The sequence below is a fragment of the Elgaria multicarinata genome, chromosome 3 (assembly GCF_023053635.1).
Source record: "Elgaria multicarinata webbii isolate HBS135686 ecotype San Diego chromosome 3, rElgMul1.1.pri, whole genome shotgun sequence".
In the NCBI taxonomy this organism is placed as follows: Eukaryota; Metazoa; Chordata; class Lepidosauria; order Squamata; family Anguidae; genus Elgaria; species Elgaria multicarinata.
Genome location: NC_086173.1, coordinates 104,447,014 through 104,469,143, shown reverse-complemented (window position 1 = coordinate 104,469,143; position 22,130 = coordinate 104,447,014). Strand labels below are relative to the sequence as shown.

Genomic DNA, 22,130 nt, shown 5'->3' with positions numbered 1-22,130 from the left:
GCAGCTGGTTCTAGCCGCCATTTTAAATTTTCCTAATGTAGTGTTGCTCCACAAACACCAGACTTTAAGATGGTGGTTAAGGCCAGCCACACTCAGCTCTGGTTGGCAGCTTGCTGCCAGTTAAGCTCACCAGGGCCCAGCAATGGGGGAAATGCGCACCAGAGAGTGGTTGACGCAGGGGGCCCTCAAACCTGGAGCCATCCCTGCAGCCCTATGGAGGGGCTGTAGCTCAGAGGTCGAGCCCCTGCTTTGCATGCAGGAGGTCCCCGGTTCCATCCCCGGCATCTCCAGGTAGGGTTGAGAAGGAATCCAGCCTGATACCCTGCCAATCAGTGCCAGCAATACTGAGCTAGATGGACTCATGATCTGACTCAGTCTAAAGCAGCTTCCTGTTTCATTACTAGTAAAGTACTTGCCTATGTAAAGTGTTCCACATACACACGCCCCGTTTAAACTCAACTGTTATTTATATATTTGATATTTTTCCTGCCCGAAAATGGTGCTCAACGCGACTAACAATAAATACAAATGAGTCATGAGAACGAGAGCTTAATTAAAATGCAACATAAACCCACACAGTAAAAGCAATAAATAGCACCCAAGCAGTTAAAAAGCCCTTCAGCAACAGTCCAACTTAAATACCAAAGGCCTGCCTGAATAAAAAATGCCTGTGCCTTCCAGCAGAAGGGCAAGAGAGAGGAAGCCAGCCTGGCCTTCATTGGCAGGGAGTTCCAGAGCCTGGGAGCAGCCACCGAGAAGGCTCTCTCTCGCATTCCCACCAAACATGCCTTTGGTGATGATGGCAAGACCAAAAGAAGGGCCTCCCCAGAAGACCTTAAAATCTTGGCAAGCTCATGTCAGAGGAGGCAGTCTTTCAGGCACCACAAAGCTGCCCGTTCACATGTACGGTTGGCATGCTGGCAGAAAAGGCACCCAGGACACTTGCTAGCATGCTACTGCTAAATATGACCGGGCCAACTCATGCAGTAGACACATTTATATGAGACTGGGGCCATATGGAATGATTACACAGGGAAGCATTTTACCAACTGCTGCCATGACAGCTATTTTAAGCCCTCACTATAACCCCATCAGGAGGATGGCAGGCATTTCAGCATAGTCTTCCGATGCCCTGTGTTTGTATGAATGCTGTACTCTACCCATTCCTGGAGTCATCGACTGAACTCTCGGTGGCTGCTCCAGTGCTATGGAACTCTCTTCCCAGGGAAGCTAGACTGGCTCCCTCCCTGATGTGCTTTAGGAGGCAGGCAAAGACTTTTCTGTTCCGGCAGGCCTTTGGTGAATGATCTGGACCTCTGTCTGTGCCAAGGACTTTTAAAATTGTCATTTTAAATGTTTAAATGTTTTAATATTTGAACATGTTTAATACAGTTTTAACTTTTGTATATCTCTATTTACAGGGTTTTAATGTATATGTTTTAAATTTTGTAATGCCGCCTTGAGGACCAGCATTGGACAAAAGGCGGGATATAAATGTAACAACAACTACTCAGTTCATGCATATTGTGCTACTAGTCATTCCTAGAAGAAAGAAACCAACAAATAACTTATGTGCTTGAAATGATGGCATGTGCATATAGAACAAGGAAGGGGACCCAGGAGCGACTGTTCCTTAACGCTCTCTGTGATAATTGTAGGGCAATGTTCCGTTACCAAGGTAAGAGTCACATGATCTCACTTTCCAATCTGTATACTGTCTAGCCTTTGAACATTCATAGATACATCCAGACTAGAAGCAATCTTTCCATAAGCTGAATCTTCAGAACAGTTTGGAGAGGCCCCTATTTCTTGTACTCGGTCAGGAATGAAAGCAACCCAAGAAATAAAACAGGTTTTAAAAAACAAAGCAATACTTATTTTAGAGGTTGAACTAAAGATATCACGAATCTGCACAAAATGTGAGCCTGAATTTCACAGATTTCATAGTCACTGTGAGAATGGGAATAGAGCCAACTTGCATTGGACGCCTGACCTACAGCCATCACCACCACTCATGTAGCACGGTATAAGCCTTCCAACTTAATTACGAATTAACCACGGTATTGCATCAATGTAAACTCCTAGACAGGAAGGAAAGTGGGCATTGCTTAAAAACGGCTGTTTCACCCCCTCCACAATATACGAGTATGTTTTAACGTGTTCCATGCCCATAACAGCCAAAAAAAATTCCCTTTGCTTCAGCCCTCTGGCATATGTAGCTCCCCTAGGGAAGAATCTGAGTAAAAAGAGCTGTTACTAAAAACTTCAGTGAGGTCATATGTTTGGCAAACCTAATGGCAACAAATTAAACTGCTTTTTTTAGGAACTTGGCTTAGCGATTGCCTCGGAGATCCAAACGGAATCCTTAACCCTTTGTCATCTTCCCGAGAACCAGCCACGCAAAAGTCATTCCTTAAATGAGCTGCTCTCGCTGCTGGAACATTTACTCGGGAATTTGCAACATCCCCACCCCACCCCACCCCACCCCCACAATGATTTATTCAGTTGCTTCCTGAACTAGGAGCTTTGCAAAATGATCAGCACAGATGTTTCATTGTCAGGGAAAAGAGCTAAATGCAAGGAGTGGGGGGGGTATATTAATAGCTACCCACCCTCCTCTGCGCAGGAGTAGGAATATTCTGTGTAAAGTTTTCTAAAGTACTTGGTCATGCATACACACACACACACACTATACCAGTGGTGCCCGTTAGTCATCATACTGTATGAATGATATTGATCAGAGAACGTATTTGATTAGAAACTGAAGAGAACACATCTATCAAAAGGATGAAATCTAGAAGAAGACAGTAGTGGTTCAGACTGTGGAGCCCAACTAGCTTTTGTGGAGACCCACGTCCAAAAGGGAATGATGGATAGCCCACTAGCTTGATTCCTACTCTTCTAAAGCAGCTTACCAGCATGACATGGTCTGATGCTACAAATGGCATTTCATCGGATGGTTTGCCATTGGGTTGCCAATGGAAGTGCCACATTATACCTTTCAGTATGGTAGATTTGCCCGAGAAGCCTCCAGGGTGGTCAACTTGTGGCTCTCCAGAAGCTGATGGACTGCAACTCCCATCAGCCCTCACCACTGGCTATGCTGGCTAGGGCTGATGGCCGTTGCAGTTTAGCATCTGGAGGGCCACACTGTCCTAGGTTAAGTCACTTTATTCATACACTTTTACTCGTAAGGTCACAGCTGCCCCTGCAGTTTCTTCCTATACCATCCTGAGTGCATTTAGAGGCATCAGTCAGTATTCGAATGCTTGAGAGGTCCCTGCCATGGGAACATAACCTCTGGACAAGGCACCTGAGCAAAAGCCTTTACACATACCTGGAGCAGGCAGGGAGCATCCCCAGAAGAGGAGGACTCACAATGGTTAAGGCACATAGAAAGTTGGTGTAAGAATACAATACTGTGTGTGCTTGGTTGCAATTGAGCCCCACTGAACTACACAGGACTTGCTTCTGAGTAGACATTAGGTTGGGCAGAAAGTCAAGTTGAAATAAAATGCTTAACTTTTTATTGGAATTCCTACCAATTGAAGCCAATCTAACATAATTCAGATGGCATCCAGAGACTGGAGTGCTCAACAGTGGAGGAAAGCCAATGTGTTGAAGTGGATAGAGGGCTGGACTTGAAACCAGGGGGTCCTGGGTTCAATCTGTGCTCAGCTATGAAGTTCACCGAGGGAATAACCCAAAGTCACCATCTTTAGCTTAGCTAGCCTCACAAGCTTGTTGTAAAACTAAGAGTAGAACACTGTGGACAAAACCCTGAGCTCATTGGAGAAGTGTGTCTTTTTTTTTAAGATAATGCAACAATAAATGTATGACATTGGCTAAGCAGCAAATTCCCAAGGTTTCCATGCACACATATAGAAGATTGCATTCCAAATGTGTTACCATACAAGGAAACTTGGAAGGACGTAACAGCACCCTACAAGGAAAAGTGTTTCTATGCATTACATAAAGACTGGTTTCAGACAATACGCTAAACAATGGTGGTTTAAATAGTCAACAGTTAGTTATTTAACCCACCATGGGTTATCGTGTTGTGTGGAGGGAGTATTTTAACGAAATGTTGGTTATTTGGCTGAAATAACCAATGCTGTGCACAGTTGTCTATTTGAACCACCATTGCTTATTTCCTCAGCCATTGTTGGTTATTTCTTCAGCCACAGAGCCGCAAGGCAAGAGTGGTCAAAGCGGTGGCTGCCACCCTAATTCAGCCGGCAGGACAGATTTTCAACAGCAATGGCTGATGGGATACTAATGGGAGGACTGGGGGCGGGGAGAGCAGGGGATGTGAGTCAACTCAGCGTGGACTAATAGTCAACTCAACGCTGATCCCGATCCACACCATGGTTGATTATTATCATGTTGTGTGGGAAGTGCCCCCTAGGTAAACAACTGTTGAGTTGATTATTACCCCATTGTTGATTATCTTGATTTCTGAATGCAGCCAAAGAGGCAAAAGAGAAAGCAAGAGTCACTTGCACTCTATTCCCATTCTTGCTAGAAATGTGCAGATGGGGACAGTGCACATTAGCCATGGGGAGACACTGTTTCTACATCTGGTGCTCATGCAGCCACAATCCACTCTTTGACCATTTCCCGTAACGTGCAAAAGACCCCTGGGCAAGGTGTTTGGGGAAAGAAACTGCCTGCAAAAACAAAGCAAGGAACAAATCTTCTTTCCCTTGTTTCATTTCAAGCCAAGAAGTAAAATAACCTGCAGCTCTTAACAGACTTTCCAAGATGGTCGGAATACAGTATAATGGACGGAGATGGGGATCTTTTATGGGACTGGCAAATGAAAAGGGGAAAAAACCCTCCCAGATGGAAATAATAAGCCTCCAAAAAGTCCTAATGTTTCAGTAAAACAAAGGCAGATATAAACTTCCATGGAAAGGGTCAGAGAGTTCTAAGAACATAAGGGTCTTGCTGGATTAGGCCAAGGGTTCATCTAGTCCAGCACTGTTCACGCATGGGACAAGCAGCTGTTGATCAGGGACCCACAAGCAGGACATGGTGCAGCAGCAGCCTCCCACCCATGTCCCCCAGCAACTGGTGCATATAGGCTTACTGCTTCTGATACTGGAGGAAGCACATATCCCATCAGGACTAGTAGTCATTGATAGCTTTCTCCTTTAGGAATTTATCCAACCCCTTTTTAAAGCCATCCAAGTTGATCATCACTACATCTTGTGGTAGTGGGTTCCATACTTTAACTATGCACTGTGAAGAAGTACTTCCTTTTATCTGTCCCTAATGTCCCACCAATCAGATTCATGGGATGACCCCGGGTTCTAGTATTATGGGAGAGGGAGAAAAATGTCTCCCTATCCACATCCTCCACATCATGCATAGTTTTGTACACCTCTAGCACCTCTCCCCTTAGCCTCCTTTTTTCCAAGCTGAATAATCTCAGTGGGGAAATGCTACAGTCCCTTGAAAAGGGCTTTAGTTGCCCTTTTCTGTACTTTTTTTCCAGCTCTACAATATCTTTTTTTAGGTGTGGTGACCAGAACTGTACACAATATTCTAAGTGTGGTCGCAACATAGCTTTGTATAAAGGCAGTATGACACTGGCAGTTTTATTCTCAGTTCCTTTTCTAATAACACCTGAGTCTAAGAAATGTAAAAAGTGAGTGAGAGTAGGGGGAATCTTTTAGGGGTTGAGATAAAAAGAGCTATAGCAGTGGAGGTTTGTCTTTACAATTGACAATAACGAAGGTATCAGAAAGGGGCAAGAACATTTCAGCAGCTAAGTGAGTACAGCTTACCTTTACAGCACTGGAGATGCTGGAGCACAGCCCTTTTCCTATGCTGCGTGAGTAAGAACGTAAGGACCACCCTGCTGGATCAGACCAAGGATGCATCTAGTTCAGCATTCTGTTCATGAGGTGGCCAACCAGCTGCCTGCAGGAAACCCATAAACAGAACATGAAAGCAACAGCACCCTCCTGCCCACATTCCCCAGCAACTGGTGCACAGAGGCACCATCCCTCTGATACCGGAGGTAGCATATAGCCATCAGGACAAGTAGCCATTGATAGCCTTCTCCTCTAGGACCATCCAATATACTCTGTAGATATGAGGGAACTCCGCACTGCAACGCCTTCCCACACCAGTGTTGCCCCAGCTTCTAAGTCGTGGACTTCTTCCACATGAGCCAGAGCTTCTGAAGCTGCCTTTGCAGCAGGAAAGGCTGCTGCTGCACTGCTGTGGCTCCAACCCCACAAAAGTAACATCAAAGAGGAACCACCAGAGTCATAGTTCGTGTCGGTAAAGTGATCACAAATACCCTTATCAGTATGACGTGGTGGACTGAATTTAAGTGTATGTTTTGATTGCTGCTATTCTTTCCTAACCCTTTCCCCTCCCCCCTCCCCCCTCCCCATTCCTTTCCCCTTTTGCTTAAGCCTTGACTGGAGCCTTACAAGTTAGAGTTAGTATGTGTAAATAAACTGCTTCGGTCCTTAAGGTGTGTCTGTGTAGTTATCTCTGAAGGGCTGGCTATTGCCATCTTGGGACGGGGTTAGGGAGGTGGCTGTCTGGAAAATCGGATGTTTGGTCCAGAGCCCACCTTGCAGGGACGCTGGGTGGACCTCAACTTTCCTTCACATGGTTGGAAGACCTAAAGACGGTAGTGCACACGCTGGTAACTTTGAGGCTTGACTTCTGCAATGTGCTCTACATAGGGCTACCTTTGTGCCTAGTCCGGAAACTTCAACTAGTTCAAAATATGGCAGCCAGACTGGTCACCGGTACACCTAGGGGTGACCACATTACACCAGTTTTAAAATCTCTTCACTGGCTGCCAATTAGTTTCCGGACGAAGTATAAAGTGTTGGTTATCACCTTTAAAGTCCTACATGGTTTGGGTCCAGGCTACCTGTGGGATCACCTTCTCCCGTACAATCTGCCCCGCACACTCAGGTCCTCTGGGAAGAATCTACTTCAGTCAGTCAAAGTTAGGCTGACAGGTATTACCCAGAGGACCTTCTCTTCTGCCGCACCCAGACTGTGGAATGGCCTGCCAAAAGAGACTCATCGACAGTCTATTAGCATTCAAGAAAGCTATAAAGACTGATCTCTTCCGGCAGGCCTATCCAGTGGAATTTTAAGATGTTTTAAGAATGTTTTATATTTACTGTTGTTCCCTGGCTCGATCCAAAGAGAGAGGCGGGTTATTATTATTATTATTATTATTATTATTATTATTATTATTATTATTACCACCACCACCAAAGTGTGGCAATGCCCAAACAAACCCGATCTTGAACATGCATGCAAAGCTATCACAGACTATACAATCACACATGGAGAAAAAGTAGTCAAGGCGCCTAGAATTTGAATGTTAAACACGCAATGTTCACATTAAAAGTAATTGGGAGCAAATCTGGATCTGATCTGCTGGTGTGTTTCATCTTACAGTCAAACTTGTTATTTTCAGCTCCAATGTACTGAAAGAAATATGTACAGATCCTGCATTTTGGGACATCTTTGTAAAGTAAGTGACATTCAGACTTTAAGCAGAATCACTCAAAAGGATGAGTCACATTTCTACTTGCATTCACTGTTTTCGGAATTCTGTGTCTGAAAGGAAACTCCCAGTGTTCTCAAATGCATATATGCACCCCCACACAGTATTTCAATAAATCTTCTTCAGTGGGTTCTAGAATTTTGCCATTTCCAACGTGAGGATATCCAATCCTTAATATAGCAGCTCTGAGAATGGAGGCTGAAGTTATGGTACTTTCAAATGAATAACCTATCAATACCTGAACGTGTGGACTAGGATGTAAAGTCAAGCATCACAATGGCCATCATTTAGTAAGAAAAGAAAGTTTAATCTTAATACAAATGTATTTACAGACTCTGTTAACTGTACAATTTATTCTAATAAAATAGGAAATGCTTTCATGTTAAAAACCATTCACACACACACCCCAACAGCACTGGCTTCATCAACCTCTCTGGGAAATCAGTTGGATTTATTTTGAGCAATCTTTTGTTGATTCTCAAGACACTCCTTCAGCTTGTCTTCTGTTAATGTTAACCTTTGTTCTAGAATGGAAACAGTCTGCAAAATGAAAAAGATGTTGTAAGACTAGCAGTTTAAGATGACAACTGTATCTGCCACTACATGGAACAAAACTGAACTCAGTGCAGAGGACGACACTGTGCTGCACTTCTTATTTGTATTCAAGCATATAGGCTAGCTTCCCCCCCACCCCAACAAATAGGCTTAAAACAGAATACAACCTTAAGAATAAAAATGTCACACAAAGATACTGCAAAACATCTAAATTCATAGACAGGATGCTGGCCCAACACAGGGGTAAAGCAGATTGAGAAATATAAATAATTGTTTCACTGATGAGTTCAGACAACACAATAATTCACACTCAAGCCTGCAGTATGAACTACATGTGGGTTGTTGTTGAACCATTGGTTGTTGTTGAACCATGGGTTATCGTGTTGTCTGAATCCAGACACACTAACAAATCATGAACGTGTTAATCATGAACAGCCCATGTTGTTGGATTGTGAACTGTGGGTTGTTCATATTTAACAAACCAGTTTGTTTTGGCAGCTGGGTTCAGACATTTCAACAACAATCCACACTCAACCCTTGAGAGTGGGTTACCGTGTTGTCTGAAGCCAGCCTCTATGTTATATATATGTTCTTGATGCTCTCCATAATTTAATGTCACAATTGATTCCAAACTTGGAAAAGCAGCCTCAATTAAAATTTACCAAAGAATTCAGACAATTCAAAGCCATACGTTTTCCCTTTTTGAAAAAGTAAGTGTCCAAAAAATAAGGCCTGCATATGACATAAAGGCCCATCACATTTGATGGGCAGGGAACGTATGAATTACAGCCCCACACACACACACACCCTCCCCACCCCTCTCCCTATTTATTGAGACCATTTTCTCAGGCAGAGTAAGATGTGAGACACATCTGCTTTTCCAAATCTGCCACCTCATTTCCCCAAACCAGAAAATGCATTCGGAAACAAAGAGTGTTGAAAAATATGTCTGTAAGGATAAAAGAAAATTATTATTAGTTTGGAGGTGGTATCTAACTCCAATAAAATTAAACTTAATAAATTAAGATAACTCGATACTTTGTTGGAGAGGATGTCAGGAGAAAGGAACGTATAATATGTGGTAGAATTGTGAACATGTACAAAAATTATGGAAAATGGTGCATAGAGAAATCAATGAAATAACTGGAAAGGATTTAGAAGAAACACCAAGTGTAGCATTATTATCAATATATGGAAATCTTAAATGTAATCAGATGGAAAAAGAATTAATAACAAACCTGTTAACAGCTGCAAGGTTAATGATATCCAGAAATTGGAAGGTTCAAGGAGATTATGATATAGAAGATTGGTATAAAGAAATATGGGATATTGCTATAAATGCTAAATTAACATGTAATATTAGATTTAGAAGGGGAATTACAAAAAACAATGATTTTGAAGAGATATGGAAATTGTTCCTAGAGCATGTATTGTTAAAAGGGAGAGGAAGAACACCTCCAGAAGATACAATGCAATTTTGGAAACTAGAATAAGATCCCGAGGGTGGGGGGCACTTATTAATGTGAGTTAGTTAAGAAGTAGAATGTATAGCTAAGAAATAAGAGGAATGTTATGTTGTTAGCATATGATTTACCATGTGTTGTTAAATAATAAAAAAAATTAAAAAAAGAAAAAAAGAAAATGCATTCGGTAAGAGAAGAGGCCATGCTCTTTCAAATGGGGTTTTGTTGTGGTTGTTGCTGTTGGTTAGTGCAGGGGGATGACAGGGGCTCCCTCTCCATGGGCTCCCATCAGTGCGGCCCACACCACCCAGCATCACAGGGTGGTGGGCATTTCTGCCCTTGCTGTAATGTTATTATTCCATGTCGCGTTTCACTCTACCCCACAGGAATGAATTGTAACAATTCACTTTTATCGAAGAAAGCAGAAGTGCACATCCAGGGTCACTACTGGGATGGTAGTGTCTTGCTTGCGAGCAATCCTAGTATCTGGGATGACAGCAGATACTGCCTGATCCCACAGGAAAAGGGGAGCCAGTGCAAACCAAGCCAGGCCTCATCTGCATAGCCAGCTCCCAGGGTCCATTTCTTGTCATATGAAGTGAGACCAGATGTTGAGAACTGGTCTTTATAGGTGTCTACAACAGTGAAAGTATGATAAAGCCAGGACTCTATAGATTCACCATTCACATGCAAAACAGGCTAAAAATGGGCTACCCCATTTCAACATATATCAAAATTACTACTACTTTGTGTGTGGTAAAGCAGTGACTTAGGAGAGGAATATTCTGCACGATGAGCTGAATGGTGCCAAGCAGCCCTATTTACAGATGTGAAATATTAGACATCAAGAAATGAAGCGGTAGTTGGCAATAATCGCCTCTTTAAATCATTCTTAAGCCTTCTGTGAATGATAAACACACATATTTAAAATGATCACGTAAAAAGCCTGGATATGAAGTTCATGCATAATGCACATACACAACTTCTCTTTCAATATAGTATGTTATATTTTAGGGCCCTCTACTGATCATTCTGTGGTACTGATCAAAATAGTTCTTATGTCACAAGAAATCTCTCTTTTATGAAGATGCCACAGGACTTATTATTATTATTTATTTATATAGCACCATCAATGTAAATGGTACATTACTCTTACTCTTACTCTTTGTGTTTGTTGTAGCACAGCTACCTCTCTGGAATTTGTCGCCATGGAGTTACAACATACAAGAGAACCCCATGCCACACCCCACACCCCATGAGAGAACTTAGCAAAGTTTTCAATGCAAAACATAATTTAGATAGATAGCAGGCGTGGATTTCTGCAGCTTATATTTTGTTTATGTTAGAAAAGGTTTCTATTCACCTTATGTGCCTTTGCATACAGTAGTGAAAGAATTGCAAGAGAAAAATAAGGACTAAAGCCAACTGCAATTCCTGCACAAATAAGTTCCTTGTGCTAGATCCTTGTAGGATTTTTTTTCTGGACCAGTTTCCTGGCCAACAGCTTCAAGCATTAAGGATCAAAATTGCTGGATGCAACACAGGCATAGCTGCCTTGTTTGATCTGGTCTCTTCCAACATAATATACCACCAACTCACTCATTTACTGAGACTTTCAAGACATATGCCTGATTTCTCAGGGACTCATCTTTAAGCAAGATATTCAGTTGCCTCTATCTTGCGCCAATATTGCTTCCGTTCATTAGCTGAAGTGTTGAATTGAAAAACCAAGCCTGCCCATGCACTGTCTATGTACATCCTGTTGTGCAGAGAGTATGACCACTCCAGCTTCTTCATTCTTAATATAATCAGGCTGCACTGCCTTCCAGACAGTTTCTGGGTCCAATTCAAAGAGTTGGCATTGAACTTTAAAACCCTAAACAGCTTAGGGCCAGAGTATCTAAAGGAATTAGAAAGTGCACCTATACAAAAATCAACTTTTACCAAGTAGGGTTACTTTGCATTCTGTAAAGAACAATTAAGGTTAAAATTAAGGTTAAAAAAAAGAAAAGAAACATTTTAAAAATCACCTTCCAAATAGGGCCACCCTAAGATCATGTCCACATTGGGGGGAACATGCTGGCTGTCTCTTGTGAAGTCCAACACAATGGGGTAATTCTGCCATAAGCACGCAGAGTGAGAAGTTCATACTTGTGTGTCACATACAGCAGCTCATGGTTTAAACGTCTGCGAGATTGGTAATGAAATAAAAACTGGGCTGATGGATGAAAAGTAAACCCTACTACCTGTGAATCATAAGCTTCTGCATTTCCTCCCATGACTTGTGGACAAGGCAAGGATAAAAGGAACCACTGCTCAAGCCCCAGCCATGAAATGGAATACCCCAAAAGATTTCTCCATCAGCTTCTCAATCCTGATTCTTCTCTGCGGCTTTCAATGCAAGTTTTATGAAGCGGTTGTGGGTGGGGCTTTGGGGGGGGGTCCTGAGAGCATTCCATACCTGGGTGAGAACATCGAGCTGCCCCACGATATGCTGAAGGGTACTGGCAAGGCTGGCCTCATCGATCCGTTCTTGCTGCCTCCTGACCGATTCTGCAGCTTCCGTTTCTGGAATTTTTGGTTTATCTGGAATTTCTCCAAAATCCATCTCCGATTGCTAGAAGATGAAGAGGCATTGCTTATCATACTGCAAAAGACATTCAGAGAAGAAGGGTTGCCCAACCTACCGTGAAGGGTTGTGCCAATGCAGCCCTCCAAGTTGTGCACTACAACCACAAACACACCTCAGTAGTGATCAGTGAAACATCAGTAGGCTGCCTCCAAACCAGCCCACCGGCGCTCTCCTAATCCAGAACTTAAGATTTAATAAAACTATGAAATGGCATAACTAAAACCAAAGTGGAATATAACCAGAGAATCTAAATATAGAAACATCTAAGATTTTTAGGATGTAAAAGCCTGGGAGAGTTATCTAGCACCTGTTCCTCAGAGCCAAAAGTCAGGCGAATGAGAGAAATGCTTCTCCACCTGGCACCAAGCTACCAGGAGGAGGGCCTTCTCTGCTGTGGCACCCCGGCTGTGGCATGAGCTCCCTAAGGAGGTTCGCTTGGCACCTACATTATATGCTTTTAGACGCCAGGTGAGGACCTTTTTATTCTCCCAGCATTTTAACAGTCTATAAATAAATTTTAACTTGGTGTTTTAAATTTGTAATTTTGCATTGCTGCTGTTTTTATCTGGTTGAGCTTTTATATTGTATTTTATATTATGGTTTTATACTGTTGTTTTATACTTTGAATGTTTTTAATTTTTGTGAACCGCCCAGAGAGCTCCGGCTATTGGGCGGTATAGAAATGTAAGAAATAAATAAATAAATAAATAAATAAGCTGCTTCAATAAAACTTAACTGATCTTTGGAATGGATAAGAGAGCAATTTAATGGTCACGAGAGAGTGTGCCAGGGACCATAGGATTCTACATAGGTCGTAGACACTACTAAGACCTCGGAAGGGGGCCCCTGCTATCCAGTCTCTCCCCTTGCTTCCTCCTTTCCATGGAAAGAACTGTCATGGCTGCTTTTGAAGGTTGCAAATGTGACCTTGGAGAGGTCAGAATGGGTGGGGATGGGAGAGGAAAGGTGAGGATATGAGGAATCGTATGGCCTCTCTAGCCCCAGCCCACCCCCTCTAGAAGGGCCCAGAGGCCTGTTTAGAGGAAAAAAACAAAACACAAAGGGAGGAGAGGCTAAAATCACTCAGCTGGAGATTGGACATGCAGAAGCCTCTTGAGTTCAGAGGCTTCCATCTCACAGGATTGCACACTAATTAATGTATATTATGAAAATATTTTTATAAGCACAACTTTATTTTAATCTTTAATGCTACAGCACAAGCTGTACTTTTCTAGGCAGCTGAATAGTTCCCAGCTCAAGCCACGTAGTGCTTTCCCCTTCAATATGAACTAGGCATTTATTGTCCTGCACACAGCCCATACAGACCAGGATAGTCCACGCATGGGAAGTGTGGAATTCAGAAAGCTGCAGGTTCAAATCCTAACTCAGGGCTATTTCACAGATAGGAGACTTGAGGCATGTGTTGCATTTTCACTATAACAGAAAGGGAGATGTATGCCTGCCATACATTGTAAACACATGCCCAGGAAACTTGGACAATGGAGGCTCCCGGGATTCCGTTAACCACATCTTTGCAGACAGCCATCTGCTCTTCATCAAGCATTCTGATGTGCACCATGGGCCCACACAGGGAACGTGTTACTAATAACTCTTTTCATTGCTAGCAAAGTACGGCTGTGTCACCAAAGATGATAAGTGAGCTCCATGTCAAAGAGTTCTGTTGAAATACTCATGAAGGCTTGCTTCTACTCATCACAATTAAACCACAGAAAAAATCTTTAAACTAAACTATGTTTGACTTTACCTTTTCTTGTCTGTAAATTCCAGATTTTTGAATCCCACTACTGGCAGCATCCATTGGTTTCTACAAACAAACATTCCAAGGGAGTTTGTGTTATTTTACATATTCTACAATTATTCATTAGCCTTCCCCACATTTTCAAAAGTTAGCTGCATGCTTTACAAGCTTTGGATACAGAACACAATGCAAAAAAGCGTCCAGATATCTGACCTGGCAGCATTTTTTATAAACTGCCCAGAGAGCTTCAGCTATGGGGCAGTATATAAATTTAATAAATAAATAAATAAATCTTGAACAAGATGCTAGAATGTGTGGTGTCCTTACAACTCCAAGCTGTTTTGGATGAAACTGATTAGCTAGATCCATTCCAATCAAGTTTCAGGCCTGGTTATGAAACAGAAACAGCCCTGATCAGAAACAGCACATAAGTTGATGACTTATGCTGGCGAATGGATGAGGGGACTGCAACCCTGTTCTGTACCTGTTTGCAGCTTTCAATACCATCGACCAGGGTATTTTTCTGGATCGCTTATCTGGACTGGGCTTGGGAGGCATTGTTTTAATGTGGTTCTGGTCCTTCCTGGAGGAGTGCACTCGGAAGGTGGTGCTGGGGAACTTCTGTTCCACTTCAGGGCCGTTAGCCTGTGGGGTGCCGCAAGGTTCTACCTTGTCCCCCATGCTTTTTAACATCTATATGAAACTGCTAGGGTGGGGAGTCAGCAGGAAGTTTAGGCTGAAATGTCATCAGTATGCAGATAACACTCAGCTCTCATTTCCATCTGCACACCCCACGGAGGCTGTGGAACTCTTGAACTAGTGTTTGGAAACTGTTTCAGGATGGATGAGGGTGAACAAGCTGAAACTTAATCCAGACAAGACGGAGGTAGTGTCAGTTGGGAAACAACTACTTAGGATGGAGGTTTACAGCTGGTCCTAGATGGGGTTGCTCTCCCCATAAAAAACCAAGTGCACAGTCTGTGAGTCCTCCTGGACTCGGAGCTAACTGGGGAAGCCCAGGTGGCTGTGGTGTCCAGGCTGAACTAGTGTAATGCGTTGTATGTGGGCTGCCTTTAAAGAAGGTTCAGAAACTTCAGCTGGTGCAGAAACTTCAGCAGATGGGGCTAAGGGATTCGATTACATAATGCCTATACTGCGCCAGTTGCACTGGTTACCGGTGTGGTTTTGACCTTTAGAGCCTTAAATGGTTTGAGACCCAGTTACTTGAAGGACCATGTTCACCCATACCACCATGCCTGCACTTTACAATCAGAAAGAGTGGCCCTTCTCATTTGTCCAACCATGAGAGCAGTTAGGTGGGTGGCCCCACGTCTTTGGAACAAGTCGCCATCAGTGGTCCGCCACGCCCTCCTCCATGCAGGCTTTTAAGAAGGCCTCAAAAACTTGTTAATTTTTGTTGGCTTTCTCCTGATATGATTGCTGCTGTTACTGTTATTGCCACTGTTGTTGCTGCTGGCTTTATTGTTGACTTTTATTGTTGTTTTTATTGCTATTTTACTGCAGTTATATTTTTATCACTTTTAATATTCCAACTCTTTCTATGTATTTTATTGCTGTAAGCCTCCTTGGGAGGGCTTCTGCCCTAGAACGGGGCAAGAAATATTTTAAATAAATAAATAAAATTCTCCTTATGTGTTGGGTTTCAGCTCCCATCAGCCCCAGCCACCGTGGACAATGGTCAGGAATCCTGGGAGTTGTGGTCAAAAGCATCTGGAAAGAACTAGGAGTGGCTTTCCGAAGTCTTAATAATTTGATTCAGAAGAACAATTTCATTTGTCTAGCTAGAGCTATGGGGGAGGGGGGGAGAGAAGACAGCAGGGGGGTTAGTAGGTGCTTCTTAGGAAGCAGTTGCACTGTGAGTCAAGTGGAAGGACAACCAGGCATCCAGCACAACAAACATAATGGGCACCTGACCCACCATTGCTTGTATTGGTTCCTTTGAAACAATGGCTTCCCCAAACTGGTTGTTTAACTTTATTATTTTCAAGCTGGAGCCTTCAGACCCTCTAAATCAAGGAAACATATGGATGGTCAGAAAGACAATGACCTGGTTTGCACATAATGGTAGCATTCAGTGGTAAATTGGGGGGTTAATTAACCCCCAATTTGCAGGGGCGGACACTGTGTGCAAGCCACTTCCAGTTTGCAGTTACTATCTTAAAATGCCCCATTTGTAGGTTGTGAGCATACTGTCCAGACCCGTACACGTTGGGGTTTTTTTGGTTTATACAGCTCAAAGTTAACCCGTAGTTTGTTCTAAGATTAACAAATAACCTGAAGTTTCTGGGGTTGGATGGCACACTAACAACCTACAAATGAGGCATTTGTAGGTTGCTGTTGCAAGCTGTAAGCTTCTCACATGCAGCGCACATCCCACAAATCATTGGTTAATTAACTAACCCACGATTTGCTGCCAAATGCTGCCATTACATGAGAACAGCCCCAATGACATTTAACTCAGTGATTACCTAGCCACAGAGTGCAAAATTAAATTCAAGGTGCTTTTTTGGAGCTTGTTCTCAGCAAAGATGCAGAATTCTAAAAAGGGACTATTTGGAAGGAGTACTATATAAATACCCTAGTCCAGGTATTACATCTATTTTGGTTTATTTATTTATTAAATTTATATATCACCCCATAGCCGAAGCTCTCTGGGTGGTTTACAAAAGTTAAAAATAGTAAACATTAAGAAGTATGCAAAATTTAAAACCATCAAAAATATAAAAACAACAGTATAAAATAACAGTATCCATTTACACAAAATTGTTCTCATGCACAATTTATTCAGCAGAAAAGCACAAAGCTATTTGATACTAAATGCCTACTTAACAGGTAACAGAACAGAAGAACACTAAATGGTAGGAGAGACACGCAATTGTTGGTAGTTACTAACAATAAGGAAATCAACATGCTGGAGTTATTTATAGCCTCCACTAAACTGTGGGCTGGGAAAGAGAAGTCAGCCTTCATTTGAAAATCCTGTCTTACTTCCACACTATACGGGATTCTTGTTAACTAAGAGAGGGGAGGGGCCAAGCAATTTATTTGGGGCTGCAGAGACGAAACTTTATTCACAAGTAGTTTCAAGGACATCATCTTCATTGAGATCTAAAAACAGCCGTTCTTCATAGAACTGTAATATTCAACAATAATTTTAGCAATAATACTTAGCGTTTGAGTGTTTAGAGGACTTCCCATACAATACATTGCTCTAATCCTCACAGCCTCTGTAAGATCCATATTCTTAGACCCATGTTACATATGGGGAGGGTTGAGAGCCCTCTTAGGGGTCACCTAATAAGTACACGATAGAGGCGAGATTTGAACCAGGGGCTTTTTAGTTCACAGCTGTTTCTTTTTCACCATGCTACAACAGTTTTGTTACGACACACTTGCTGGATCACTTACTGGTCCATCTGGCTTTTCTCAAATACTGCACAATGAAAATTGCTGAAAACACACTAAAGAGGCTTGCTTACTGAGTTCTCAGCAGTTATCTGTCCAGGGGATTTCCAATCATGAGGAAGAATGCTCTGGCCACCTATACAGAGAGCAAATTATATGCCTATCCTCCACCCGCAAAACTGTCTAGGCGTGGTTGGGAATACAAAATCCATTAACAGCCAAAGAATCCAAAGTTATGGGGATTGTATAACATGTTGAATGCATCAGATAACTGAGTTAGGAACTTTTGTGGAGGGTGGAGAAATTAACACTAGAATGTCATTTATACCCCTTCAGACTTTTAGCTTTGACTAGAAGGCATTTTAGCTCTAGCTGCACACAAAGAGTAAGACTGACATCCAGTGGAATTACGCCTTTGCTAGCACAAAGCAAAAGTTGAGCAGAACCTTAGAGATAATGTATTGAGGAATGGGTTTTTGTAGAAAACAACCTCATAAAATACGTGATATGAAGTAAAAGGTTTATCTCTCACACGTGTCAAGGTAACTGGAGAATAACCCAACAGATCCTTATCCCTCTAAATGCTATGCTGAAATTTGAATGCCAAGAAGAGTGATGACAATTTGTTTCAGCTTGAAGAAGAACAATGGCTCAGTTCAAACAACATGTTAGTCAACACAGTGTGAAAACTCCACTCAATGGTTGAGTTTTTAGGAGGTCTTCCCCACACAACATGTTCTAACTCCATCGTTGTGTAACTGTCGGCTACCATGGAGTTGAGTAAAATCCATTGCGACATTTGATTGACAGTTCCTCCACCCTGTCTACTCCCCAGTCCTCCTGATGGTATCCCATCAGCCATTGCTTGGGGGGGGGGGGGAAACTAATCCCGGCCACTCTCCTAGAGCAGCACTCACTCGTTTCGCTACTCTTGCCAGGGAACTCTGTACCCAGTGGAAAAAGTCAACGCAACAGAAAACTCCTCAGAGCCTGCCACACAACATGCAACACTACGGTTGTGCAGGAACTCTCCTCTGCACAGCATGGATGTTCTGTGTGGAGGGTTTTCAAAAAAAAAACTCCACCATTGCATGGAGTTTTCCCGCTAGACAACACGTTTCTCAACAGTGGTACAAAAACTCCACCGACGAGTTCTAAAACCAACGTTGACTAATGTGTTGTCCAAACTGAGCCAATGTCACATATGCAAAATAATAAATCATGTATGTTATAAACTTGTTCAGAAAGGTGCTGTACAATCAAAGCAAAAATCTTCTTTAGGCAACGAAGAACACATAATCAGGTTTTGAATATGGGAAGAAGGCTCAGAGTTCTGCAAATGTGAAGTCTTTTTTTTAAGATTATGCTACTATATTGTTATTTTACAAATTTTTTAAACACTGAAGGAGCTAGGATAAAATATACCTTAAATAAGTAAACTCAGTTGAGTTTGGGGAAGGAAAAATATGTTCTTTTTGGGTTAACAAGAATAAAAGACTGCACAGAGCAGCAATTCTAAGTGGCACTTAGAAAAAGGCAATTACTTGGTGTGGCAACATGCTATTTATTTATTACATTTCTATACTGCCCAGTGGCCAAAGCTCTCTGGGTGATTCACAAAAATTTAAATGTTGTGAATTGCTCAAACATCCAATAACTGAATATATTCTTGGTGGTATTCTTTAAGACTGAGTAGGATCCAGAGTTGCCCTTCCAAGAGTGGAATGGGTCCAGTGAAGATTTCCACTGGAGGAAGAAAGGCTATTTCTGCCAATTCCCTCTTCACCCTACAGCCCCACACAGCACTACTCATGCTGTTGCTGAGGCTCCCCAAACTCTCCAAAGCAGATCTAGAGCGGGAAGGAGGAATCAGTTAAAATCACCTGCCCCCTTTCTTCAATGGGAGTATTCTGATGAGCAGAGCTCAGCTCACAGAAACCCTGAACTTGATGGCCTTATAGGCCCCTTCCAAATCTACTATTCTAGGATTCCATGAATCCAAGAGTTTGCATGACACACTGCAGCTTGTCATGAGTTAATTATGGACATATACAACACCCACTTGGGGCATATCATGCAAACATGGCAAGTATGGGTTATGTGAGGATGTTTAACCCTTACATAACGCACACTCACCAGTTTCACACAACATGACAACCCACAAGTGGGGGTTACATATACAAAATGGCAGCTGCCTGTGGCCCACACATGCCGCAACCTCACCATGGGTTGGCTGTCATGTCATGCAAACAGCCCTTTAAGTTTACTTTGTCTTAAATGATGGGGAAAGTGGGTCTAGCCTCTTTCAAAATCCAGAAAGATGTGTTTACTACAAAGAGCACAGAGCTAGGATAAACTTAAATGGTTCAATTAAACTGTCTTGCCTTCCTCTTCCTGATACTTTAGTAAGACACAAATCGATAACTGAGCAAGTCAATTCTGAGAAGATTATATGGGAAGCACAGCACAAACTTTATGCCATAAATAATCCTTCTCTCACCCCCCCACCCCGAATCAGCATTAGCTCATCTGTTCTGTATTCAGCAACACGCAAACATTGCACCAACAAAAGGTAGCCGACCCAGGGAAACCCAAATCATGCGTTCAGAAGTACACAGATTCAGAAATAGCTCATAATTGATGACTTTGCTTATTAATCTTTGTTTTTCAAAAGTAGTTCCCCAAGAATTCAGTTAATTTTTGCAAAGGCCACAGAGCTAGGATACACTGAAAGGTTACAGCAGGAGCAGGAGATAGGAAGATATAGAAGACAAACAGGACTTCCTACAAAACTTTAAACCTCCACCCAGTCCACAAGTTCTCTGTAAAAACGTGGTTTAGGCCCTGAACCTAACTACCTGCTGGGACTTATTTTCTGAGCAGAGATGCATAGGATTGTGCAGCATATAAATACAGGCTTGCTGCTTAAGCAATAGTATATTGTAGGGGTGTGCACGGACCCCCCGCTCCGCTTCACTTTCAGATCCGCCATTTTCGGATCGGGCCGCCCCGCCCCGCCCCCACTCCGCCTGTGCCCACTCCACTCCGCTCGGAGCTCCGGATCCGGATCGGAGCTCCGTTCCCCCCCCCCCCATGGGGGGGGTTACCGAGCCCTGCCGCCATCGCCGCCCATGCGGCGACGGCGGCAGAGCCCGGTAAGGGACCAAGGGAGAGGGGGACCTTACCTGCCTCCGTCCGCGGTCCGTCGCCGTCTTCAATTGAGCCCGCGGTTCCACCAGGAAGTCTGGGCCGCAAGCAGCCCAGACTTCCTGCTGGAACCACGGGCTCAATTGAAGACGCTGACGGACCGCGGACGGAGGCAGGTAAGGGAGAGGAGGGCGGGGGGGTTACCGGGCCCTGCCGCTGTCGCCGCATGGGCGACAGCGGCAGGGCCCGATAAACCCCACTTACCTTTCCGGCGGAGCTCCGGATCGAGGCGAAGGATCCGCCTTCACCTCGATCCTCTCCGTCACGCTCCGCCGGCCCCCCAATCCTCTTCGCCTCCGCCTTAAGGGCAGGCAAAGCCCCCCCGCTCCGCTCCGATTAGAAGCGGAGCACATCCCTAGTATATTGTCTCAAACAAAAGCATCAAAGGTCTCTGCATGGCGTTACCTATTTCATTTACTCTAATGGGAGTGGCAAGTTCCACGGAAAGCGTTTATAGTACTCCCCCACAAATACGATAGAAAGATGCGGCGAAGGGAGAGAGGGAGAGAGAGAGAAGATGACCCAATGCCAAAATTAGAATGTATTCCTAATTTGAGAACCACGAGGTCAGAACAAAAAGCGCATCTGGCATGAGTTGTTTGGGAAGAATTTGCTTACATAAAGAATAACTTGATAAAGAAACAAAACGTTATAGTCAGCAATAAGAATAGTCCATCAGACCACTGGCAAAGTGAAGGAGGTGGACTGTCCTACATAGCAGCCGGAGGATTAACAGTGGGACTATCAGCCGCGAATGCTCCACCAGCTTCTGACTCATTTGAATTATGCATTCTTACTGCATTTTTTTATTATTTCAGAGGAGCGGAAGGTTTGTTTCCTAATAAAGGCTGAGGGAAACATGACAACATGACAAACTTTTAAAATAAATTTATTTTAGAATCCTCTGCACCCAAATAACTGGATTCACTAACTCCACCCAGATCAAAAATGAATGCAAACCCACAGCTATAACAACGAACTTATGTAAGAGCAGGAGCTTAAGACTTGTGCCCTCAGCAGCTCATAGGTATTTCCAGCGACGTTCACACAGATTTTGCCTTGAAATTAAGTACTCTTCACAGGCACCCATTCATGGAGGGGGTAATTCACATTGGGATGGGCCCTCCATTCCCCACACACAAGCTGAGTTGATCATTAACACTTCTATCGTACCCTATTTCTTCGATTCTAAGATGCACTTTTTTCCCCATATAAACATCTCTAAAAATGGGGTGCGTCTTAGAATCGTGGGTGTGTCTTAGGGGTTTTTTTTCTGTTGGTGGTACTGAAATTAGTGTACGTCTTACAATCGATGGCGTCTTACAATCGAAGAAATACGGTACTTTCTGCTGTATAAGGTGTTTTTCAATTGTTTTAATTTATCATTGTGCTCATATAGTATAAGCATAATGGATAAGATCCTGATTCTAAAGAGTTTTAGCAGGTCGGCTTGTACCAGTGTTACAAGGCTGAAGAACACATGTTATTATTTTGCTGTTCATAGCCCTGCCAGCCTATTTGTGATGGCAGTGG

The 22,130-nt window shown here is 43.0% G+C and overlaps 1 protein-coding gene across 2 annotated transcripts in view; it reads right to left on the bottom strand.

Annotated features, from left to right (window-relative positions):
- Positions 1 to 7,841: 7,841 nt before the first annotated feature.
- The window catches only part of POC1A (POC1 centriolar protein A), a 32,647-nt gene continuing 18,358 nt past the window's right edge, over positions 7,842 to 22,130 (bottom strand). For both annotated transcript variants that reach the window (XM_063121140.1, XM_063121141.1), the window contains 3 exons: positions 13,971 to 14,030; positions 12,035 to 12,190; positions 7,842 to 8,095 (listed from right to left, as the gene is read on the bottom strand). In XM_063121140.1, coding sequence (XP_062977210.1) covers positions 7,997 to 8,095; positions 12,035 to 12,190; positions 13,971 to 14,030 — 315 coding nt within the window. In that variant the 3' untranslated portion in view covers positions 7,842 to 7,996. The remainder of the gene's footprint in view (positions 8,096 to 12,034; positions 12,191 to 13,970; positions 14,031 to 22,130) is intronic.